This window comes from Callorhinus ursinus, unplaced genomic scaffold, assembly GCF_003265705.2.
Source record: "Callorhinus ursinus isolate GAN/ISIS: 27379988/994484 unplaced genomic scaffold, GSC_fseal_2.0 scaffold29, whole genome shotgun sequence".
Taxonomy (NCBI): Eukaryota; Metazoa; Chordata; class Mammalia; order Carnivora; family Otariidae; genus Callorhinus; species Callorhinus ursinus.
In genome coordinates, this window is record NW_027397091.1 from 7,549,161 (window position 1) to 7,559,053 (window position 9,893).

At 36.7% G+C, this 9,893-nt stretch overlaps 2 protein-coding genes across 2 annotated transcripts; both read right to left on the reverse strand.

Moving 5' to 3' along the window:
• Positions 1-1,397: 1,397 nt before the first annotated feature.
• Positions 1,398-9,068, reverse strand: MKKS (MKKS centrosomal shuttling protein). Its single transcript, XM_025876450.2, has 4 exons — positions 8,084-9,068; positions 5,203-5,378; positions 4,169-4,279; positions 1,398-2,170 (listed from the first exon to the last, which is right to left on the reverse strand). Exons 1-4 carry the CDS (start codon positions 9,066-9,068, stop codon positions 1,730-1,732), a joined length of 1,713 nt encoding a protein of 570 aa, XP_025732235.2. The 3' UTR covers positions 1,398-1,729.
• Positions 9,069-9,086: 18 nt separating this feature from the next.
• On the reverse strand, positions 9,087-9,452 carry LOC141370234 (uncharacterized). Its single transcript, XM_073878402.1, has one exon. It carries the CDS (start codon positions 9,450-9,452, stop codon positions 9,300-9,302), a length of 153 nt encoding a protein of 50 aa, XP_073734503.1. The 3' UTR covers positions 9,087-9,299.
• Between the last annotated feature and the right edge of the window lie 441 nt (positions 9,453-9,893).

Below are 9,893 nucleotides of genomic sequence, written 5' to 3' on the forward strand. Positions count from 1 at the left end.
TTCCTTGTGGGCTGTTGGCTGGAAGCCTTTCGCAGTCTCTTGCTATGTGGGCCTCTCAAGAGGTGGTTCCATCAGGGTGAGCAAGTGAGAGATCGAGAGAAGCCCATCTTTTTACAATGTGACGTCCTGTCACTTCTGCTATATACTCACTAAAAGCTAGTCATTATGTCCCATGCACACCGTAAGGGTGTACTACCAGGAAGTGAGATCAGGGAGCCCATCACATGCAAAATACATTCACATATTTCCCAGACTCCCAGAAGTCTCACTGCATTACAATATCAGCTTCAAGTCCAGAATCTTATCACTGATAAGGCCAGGGTGGGTGAGACTCCTCAGGTGTAATTCTTTAAGTACAGCTTCTGGAACTCCTCTCCATCTGTAGACCCAAGAAGCTAATGGACAAGTCCACTCCCAACATACCATAATAAAGCAGGCATAGGAGACCTGCAATAAGACATTCCTGTTCATGAAGGGAAAATGGAGACTCAGAGGAGTCCCTACGTCCAGCCCACATGCAAGGGGAGGGGATTGTGCAAGGGCGTGAAAACCAGGAGTGGGAGGGGTAACTGGTGGTCATCTTAAAGGCTGCTTACCACACTGCCCTTCTATTTGACTCTAATAATAAAAGAAGTAAAATTTAAGAGCAGTATTTTATGAAGCATGAGGTGCAGCTGAGTTTTCAATATATATTGCATTCCTGTGAGTTTATATTGCATTTTTTTCTTTGGCTCAGGGTAAAAATTGTTTTGCATTACAAGAATATTGGAGGAAATTGCTTAAAAATTCTGTCTCCTATCATAGCTATAGATCTGATCACTGACTCTTACATTGTTTAGTTTTCCAAAAATTCTCAAAATGTTTTCCTAAGGTTTAATATAGCATCTGCTATAGCTCCATACTTATTCCTCAAGTTGCATTCTGTATTTCTTCTTCAATTTATCAATACATTGATTGCATTTGCATAACATTCAAATTACATCCCTTGGTGAAACATCAGTCTCTACTTTGAATATGAGAGCTGTTCTGGCTTCTTCTTTACACTACTGAGTGAACTAGAGAAATAACTTTTCCACTTCTTTTCTCTATACTGCTTAGTTACTATATAATTTTTTTTCCCTAATCACATATTTCTTTGAAATAACACAAATGAAGAAATGTGATGCAAACTAGAAATTATAGGTAAGTCAGGTTCCACATCAGTTACTTAAACCCTGAATGATAGTGCCTCAGGTTAAAGAACATCAAAATTTTATTAAATGTGCAGTTTGAGTACTTCTCTTAATTGAGCAATATATGTTGGGTGCTTTGTGATACTTTGGAATCTAATTGTACACTTTAAACATGTATAAATACTACTAAAAAGTATCTATAATAAGCATATCCAAACCAGAGCATAGGTTAGGAAATTTTTTTTATTTCTGTATATTCTTTAATGATGTCAAAATAATAAAAATTTAGAGCAGTATACAGTGGCATCTGTGGAAACCCTAAGATAACTATAATATCTTTAATAATAATGCTTCATATTTTTAGTATTCTATGGTATTTCTATTTAAAAATCAGACTGTTCCCCATTATATAAGTATCTCTATAATTTTATGAATAATCTATCCAAATATGCAGAACAGGCCTTTGGGAGAGAAAAAAAATACACTCAATATTTTTCTTAACTGACACCTGACTAGGTTTTTTGTTTGTTTGTTTGTAATATAAATATGCTATGCTATCAGTTTTTATCTTCAATGATATATGAAAGATCCAAAATCAAATTGGCTGTCTCCACAGCCACCTGCAGGCCACTGAGCTTAGCAGTAAAACAGTCCAAGGTCAGGTTGTTGGCTGAGCCCGTAGCTTCATGTGGAAGGCAAGTTTGTGGTGCAAAGGGATGCCGAGTAGTCTTCAAGAAAGACCAGTGGAGTTCTTCCTGGCTATTGTATAGTCCACAGCCACATCTTGAAAGCAAATCTGGCCAGTTAACAACAGAGGGAGACTCTGCCTGAGTGGACCAAAAGTGTCCATACTTCATGTCAGTAAGAACTTCACCTCCATCATGTTCCAAAGAGCCAGCGACAGATTCTAATGCACTGCAGAATGCTTCAGTGATTAGTTGAAGTTCTGTTTGAGTACATCCATCATCTTTTAGAATGCTTTCTGGCTCATTACAAATCTAAAGAGTAATAAAACCATTGAAAACACATACAGAGCAATATTATAAAAATGTTTCTTAAAGATAAAATACTTGATCAGACCCTTATCATAATGTTACTATTTATGTTCAATTTCCTTAGGGGTTCAGCACGATGCTAATGGGCAAATATGGGTCAGCTGGCCAGGCTATTATCCCTTAGTTGGGTTGGTTATAGTATAAATATATGCTAGTCATGTTATCAGAATGAATGAATCAGAATAAACCCCATCATCAGCTTACTCTGAATGACTGCCCAGTTGTGCCTCCTCAATATTTGATGGACAAGGCATAATGCATATATCACAGGTTTTTATACACACAGGAGGAGGTTCCTGAAGGCTAATGTCCAAATACTGTACTTATTTATAGTTGGCAAAGTGTTTGAGATTTGTTTAAAATGAGAACACACATAATTATTAAGACAAAAGCCATTTTGGGACATGTGTAATTTTCACAGCAATGTTTTAAAAATAAGTAATCTCTTTAAATTAATGAAAAAGTAATATAATTTTAAACTTTTTTTTTTGGTTTCACCGTTCTAAAAAAGTTTCTCCTAGGGGCGCCTGGGTGGCTCAGTTGGTTAAGCGTCTGCTTTCGGCTCAGGTCATGATCTCAGGGTCCTGGGATCGAGCCCCACGTAGGGCTCTTTGCTCAGCAGGAAGTCTCCTTCTCCCTCTGTGTTCTCTCTCTCTCTCTCAAATAAATAAATGGAATATTTATAAATAAAAATAAAAAAGTTTCTCCTAGCAATTTCACTATAGAAAAATAATATATTAGCAAGTTAATAACTGAATGATAGTTAAAACCCATATCCAAACTATTCCAAAGCAGTGGCTGCTTTTTTTTTCTGTCCAGGAGGTGTGAACCAGATGAGACCATCTATGCTGCCTGTTCTTTCCCCATATTTTCAATGCTATATTGTTTCTTCAAAATCCTCTCATAAAACCTTCCTCCTCCAAAAAACTTTTCCAGTTTACTTAATTCCATTTGCAGACTATATTATTGTGTATTCAGCATCAATACATGGGCACTGATTTTGTTTTTCATAATGTATATTCTGATAACTTTTCATGAATGAGCTTTATCATCCAATAGATTTTAAATCATTTTGGGAAAAAGGGGGGGGCATATCTATAAAAAAAAGTTCACTCTTTCTCTAAATCTAGTCAGCCACTGGAAGCTCTGCAGTCTCTCTCTCTTTTTCATTTTTAAAGTTCAATGCAGGGCTTGAACTCACAACTCTGAGATCAAGACCTGCGCTGAGGTCAAGAGTCAGATGCCCAACTGACTGAGCCACTCAGGCGCTCTCGGCAGTCTTGATAACACTCCTGACTAACCAAAGAGTCAGTTGCAAATATCTGGAAAACACATACCTTTTTGTACCCATTTTCAAAGAAAATAGGTCAGTATTTATGAAATAATCAGAACTAAAATGCACTAAATTTATCTATTATCAGGAATATAGTTTCCTAAATGAATAAAAAACCATTCTATTTGATAGAACTCATAACATAAATAGATACCAATTTAAAAATTATAATAGAATCTAATACTTGGAATGCATTATTAAATGAAACTAAGTCTTTTCTTGATAGACCAGAAGGTACTGAAGTATTCTGTAGAATCTTAACACTTTCATTATGACTATCAATTATGATCATACCACAGCAGTTGAAATCTCTAATACAACTTCCATTAACAGAATGCTCATTTCAATATGCAATATTTCAACAATACTCAAAGAATGTGATCATTTGGTGAAAGGATGGATTAATAATAATCATGGTGATAAAGCTATTACCTTATATTTGCAACTGTTATTTTCCTCAAGTGTTTTCAAATACAAAATTTGAGTTAGACTACTGAGAAATTAAGCATTAAAGGCTCCAAGGTCATGTTACCCTGGTTTGGTTTATTATCTCATAAAACAAATGTCGCTGAGAATTCAGATAATCTGAGCAGGTCCATCTAACTTACCTTGTGTCTGATATATGCTGCCAAATGAGTTTCAGTACAGCCACCTCCCAACAAAACACTGGGTTCCTTGATTGTCAACTGCAAAGCATGCAGTGCGGTTTGACATGTGAGCTAAAAAAGAGGCGAATCATCAGAATTAGACACTGACATCAGATTACAAAGAAATATAACCATGTTTTCAAGGGAACTTAGATAGCAGACTCAAAGAGCTGGATTTTAATTGCAAAAGAACAAAGCTTGTGTTGCCAAGGTTGTAATGTAATGAATACATTTTGGAATAATAAAGATTAGAGATTAAAGAAAAGTATTTTAGCCAGATGTTTGTTTCCATGGACCAGATTAATATCAACTTTCATATGCACTTAGCTCTTCAAACTGAGATTCACAAATGGATGGCCTCAAAATAACTGGGTCACCAAGGTTTGCTAGTATTTCTACTAAAAAAAATTATTTGTCTAAATAAATTAGCTGTATACATGCTATAGAATTTCTTGCAAGTTGCTATGGAAGTAATAACAGCTACAACCCAGTAGCAATAAAAAGAAAAACATAGAGACCTTTCATATTTATCAAGGATATATCCTTGAGTATATATAATCTTTAAGTTCGTGACCAATACCATAGGTTATCACTTCCCTTATATAAGTTGCATGTGTTATTGCTGGTAGAAGACAACAAACTCTATCAAGAGGTGGATGATGGGTATGGCTGGGGAATTCATTTTTCTCAGTGAATTATTCATACACATTAGCATCAAAGAGTACACAGTTCAAGTGAATTGCTAAGAAAAGTTCACATGTCAAGGACCTTTAGATTGTGTGTAAATACCAGAAATAACTGGTAGTGCTCGCCAAGTCTACTGTAATATCACAGGCAAGTAAATCTGCTTACTTGTGACTTTAATTCTGTCATTTTTGTTTTTGCTTTCTAAATCATCTGGGAAAGTTATGAAAAACAAAATACATAGCTCACCTGTATGAAAAATTCTATTGTGTCTGACTATCTAATCCCGGCATTCGGAGTCTGTAACCTACCTTCAGCTCGTCCCAAGCAGTGTCGTTTCTGCTGCAGAGCAGCAAGCTGCAGATAGTTGCTTCATTAGGAATAAGATGAAGAAAATGTTTGAAGCCAAATTTTGCAGGGCACAAATCTTTCACACTTCCATAACTACTAGGAGAGATTGAGCCTAGGGAACCAATAGGCGGTGTTCCTGTTTTTTTAGTTTAGAAAACACAAAACATATGAGTAAAGATGGAACATTCAGTCATTAAAACTGATTCCTAGCCAATATAAAAGTCCCACACGCATACACTTTAAAACATGAAATATAGAATAAGAAAGATGCTTCTAAAACCTATAAAATAAGTAGTATTCTGCTATTAAGATGATATAGAAATAAAGCAAAGCAGAGGTTCTTTTGGTTTACAGACTTCTTTGAACATCTGTTAGGAGCTATTTTATACTCTCTAGAAAAAGGCTCACAAAAAATGTGCATACATTTTCTGGGAGCTTAAAAAATTTGCAAGAACCCAGAAAATAATCACTGAACAATTAGACTGCTTTGAATATTCTTTCTTCTGAAGCCTCAGAGTAAGGAATACTTGAGTAATCTGAAATATAAGGATTAAAAAAACAAAACAAAACACCTACAGGATGTGTTACTTCACTTGGTGAACTCAACAGAGAGGGTCTGTCTCTACTGCTTATGAGCCACTGGACATGAAGCAAGTCACTCATATCATTTAACTTTTCTGGGTGGGCCTCCCCATAGGAGAGTAAAATGGGGATAATAATGTCTGCTTCACAAATAAAGCAAATCAAATGTTCAATGCTCTGTATGCCATGACGAACTTCAAACACACCAGTGGCCCATGCACAATAACCCCACTACTTAATCCAGACCAATAAAGAGGAATTTTGTCTGAAAGGAGGAGAAAGAAGGTAACATTAACCTAGATACACTAGGGAGGGTGGAGAACATAGTTTACCTAAGCCTACCTAATGGCTTAGGTAATTGGTATAATTATTTTTTTCCCTTCCTTTTTATCTCAAAAGGTCACTGCTCCCAAGATCCAGGACTAAAGTTCTGGCTATTTATACCATGTTCTAGTTATATGCAGGATAAGGAAGAATTGTGGGGGTATAGAAACCCAGTGCCCACTTACACTATTGTTTCTATGGCAAAATGTTTCACACTTTAATTTTTTTAGAGAGGGAGAGAGTGAATCTTAAGCAGGCTCCATGCCCAGCACGGAGCCTGATGTGGGGCTTGATCCCACAACCTTGAGATCATGACCTGAGCTGAAACCAAGAATTGGATGTGGATGCTTAACCAACTGAGCCACCCAGGCACCTGTTTCACATTTTTTTTAAAATTTTTATTTACTTATTTAATTATGTTATGTTAATCACTATACATGGTGGCATCACAATTCCGAACTTCAAGCTCTATTACAAAGCTGTCATCATCAAGACAGTATGGTACTGGCACAAAAACAGACACATAGATCAATGGAACAGAATAGAGAGCCCAGAAATGGACTCTCAACTCTATGGTCAACTAATCTTCGACAAAGCAGGAAAGAAGGTCCAGTGGAAAAAAGACAGTCTCTTCAACAAATGGTGTTGAGAAAATTGGACAGCCACATGCAGAAGAATGAAACTGGACCATTTCCTTACACCACACACAAAAATAGACTCAAAATGGTTGAAAGACGTAAATGTGAGACAGGAGTCCATCAAAATCCTAAAGGAGAACACAGGCAGCAGCCTCCTGTTTTGTCACATTTTAAAAACTAAATAATCTGTAATACCCAAATATTCACAACTGGAGAAGTCATGAAAAACCAGTAAATATTTAAAACTATGGGTCTGATCCAGAACATCAACAGGAGTTCCATGGAACTATTTCATTATTTCATAATAATTTCCACTTTGACAATCATGGGACAGCCTTAGAGAGACAGGGCAATAACCCAGATATTAGGTATTCAATACTGGCATATGTACTACTACTTTTTGATGATTTATAACAACACTAAAAATAGTGAACTTTAACAATGGCTTAAGTCTGATAAATGTTGCAATCAATCAGAATAGAATGACCGGTATGTTGTCAATGCAATTAAAAGGATATTGAAAGTGGCTCAAATCATGAACTCTTTACATTGTCATGTTTCTTTGGCTGTAATAGGTGAATATCAGCCTTATGTCTGATTTTAGTTTGTAAAATACAGTGAATTTCTTGCCTGTTACAATTCTGTATCTTACCAAATATTAGTCAGTTCAACAAACATTTTAGAACACATACTGTGGACCAGGCCTGTTGTCAGTGCTAAATATAAAAGATAATCCTGATTCTTAAGGAGCTCAGCTGGAAATATCTGGGATATTTAAAGGTAGCGCGCATGTGTGCATGCACACATTCACCCACCTACCCACCCCTAATTAGGAATTACTATTTAGGCAGTACGGTAGTGAAGAAGTAGAGAAGTGAAGAAAAGAATATTTTAGCTGCAAAACTACCTTCTGAATATAATGTGATTTCTACTTGTAAAATTGAAGTAGAAGAATTTTGTGTAAAGCATGAAAGACCTTAGGATTATGAGGCTGTTAAACTTCTCAGTACTCTAAGATGTTTGGGGGGTTAATGGTTTTAGATTATAATAGACGCTAGTCTTTTCTGGGGCTGGAAAATACATAGAAATTGCCATAATCACTCAAGTTTTAGTAAATGAACAGTACAGGGTGTTTCTGAGAAGCCACCTTGTCTGGCAGAAATGATACACATGCTGCAAGGTTGGCAGCTTCTAAAATTTTTCAAGATGTTAACAGTGACACACACCAAGAATGTCTCCGCTCAAAAAGAGTGTGATTTATTAACTGTAAGGGGCAAAAGCTGAAGGCGCTTTTTACCTGTTACTTTACTCAGGGGTTCCATCACAGCCACTCCAATTCTGTCTACAGCAATTACACGGTGCATATGGAGAAACTGTTTTAAGGATGGGTGTATAACTTTTTGGCACATGACAAGATCTACGTGATCACTAACTAGCTGCCTTCCTAGGTTAAGCAACTGCTCCAGGGCTGCATTTTCAAGAGAGACCCTGGAACTGACCACCACAGTTCCTTCTCCAGTATCAGAGAGATCTCCAGATAAAGAAGCACAAAAGAGTGCCACCTTGAAGGCATCTGATTTTTTGATAGGTAAGATCTTCATCAATTGAACTTCTGACATTTCAAGAAGTATTCCAGGGAATACAGAAGAATCTAGAACTCTTTGCCCTTTTAAAGGCACAATTATACTCTTTCCTAAAATGAGGCGGTCTTTGGAGTTGTCTGGAATTGTAAGCAAAAAGGCTCTCAGAACCAAAGCACTGATATGGTCTGTTTCCTCTCTGGTGAGCATGCTGGCGGGTTTACTTGTTACTATACTGCGCACCAAACAAAGGAGGGTCTGAGGCCTGCTAAAGTCAACTAGAATTCGACAACCACAGGACTCGGACTTGAGGTAACTGGTGCAGAGGCATAAAAGTTGCTGGTTTAATTTAATAACAGTGGTGGGTGTCAAGCCTGTTCTCTGAAGGTTTTCAATCAGATTGCAACAAAGAATGGCTGTGAATAAGCCACAGTCACTGAAACACGACACATGATTCTGCATGGATGTTGTCAGGATCTTTAAAATGGGATGGGTGACAGGAAGGTTGGAGAGCAGGGCCGACGAATGTGAGGTGGTGCACACACAGCCTCCAAGGCCATTGTGCACCTGCTTCAGCCTCCCCGAAGGGCCATAGCTGGATGTCAGGATTCCTTTCAAGACACAAAGTGTGGCCCTGACTCTCTCACTTGTCAGTGGTTCACTTTTACACGACGATGGCTTTTTAGCTTCTAAACGAGACATCTTACTTCCAGTCGCAAGTGGTGAAGACAGTTTTTATTTTGTTAGACATATTTTTCTATTTATTTCATTGTCATGGGTCTTGACATTTAGAAAAAAAAATTATCCTTCAAGAATGAAAGTATTGAATATGCAGCACTGTGACTTTAAAATTAAATAGCTCCAGGCTTATGAAGATAACTAGCATGTAATGACTTAGTGACATATTAGTAATTCCAAATATTTATTTTTATTTCATTCTTCAGTACTCTGTTGTTTGCCTCTAGGTTGAGATTTTATAGATTGTTTTGCAGCCCTCTGTATAAAGTATGTTCCAAGATGGACACCTATGAAAGACACCCCAGCTACAAGAAGCCAGTTCTTTCCAATCCAGCTGGTGTTTTTCATCTCTTTCAGTATCAAGCTCAGATTCAAAGATGCTTCTTTCTATAAGAAATAAAGGAAAAACATTTTAGAGAAATAAGCCCAAAACATTTAAAAGAATGCAGCTTAATATTTTGATGCTCTGCTCCCTCTTTAGGAAAAGGAATTACCAACTGGCACAAGCCTCCACAAAATGAGAAATGTAAATCCACTCAGACTAAACAGTCATTCCTTTATTCTTCAATGAATCCCTCCAAGAAAAAGTACTGATATTTGAATGATTTTGGAATGCAGAACAATATAGCTAGAAAGCTTACAGTACAGTTATTTGAATATGATATGCTTCTAGAAAAGAAATGCTACATTATAAAACTCATTATAAAATGCTAAGTCTTAAAAAAAAAATTCCCAAATGTTTTTATTCTCTTACATCAAGATTTAATGTTATGTTTTCTTCTGTAACTT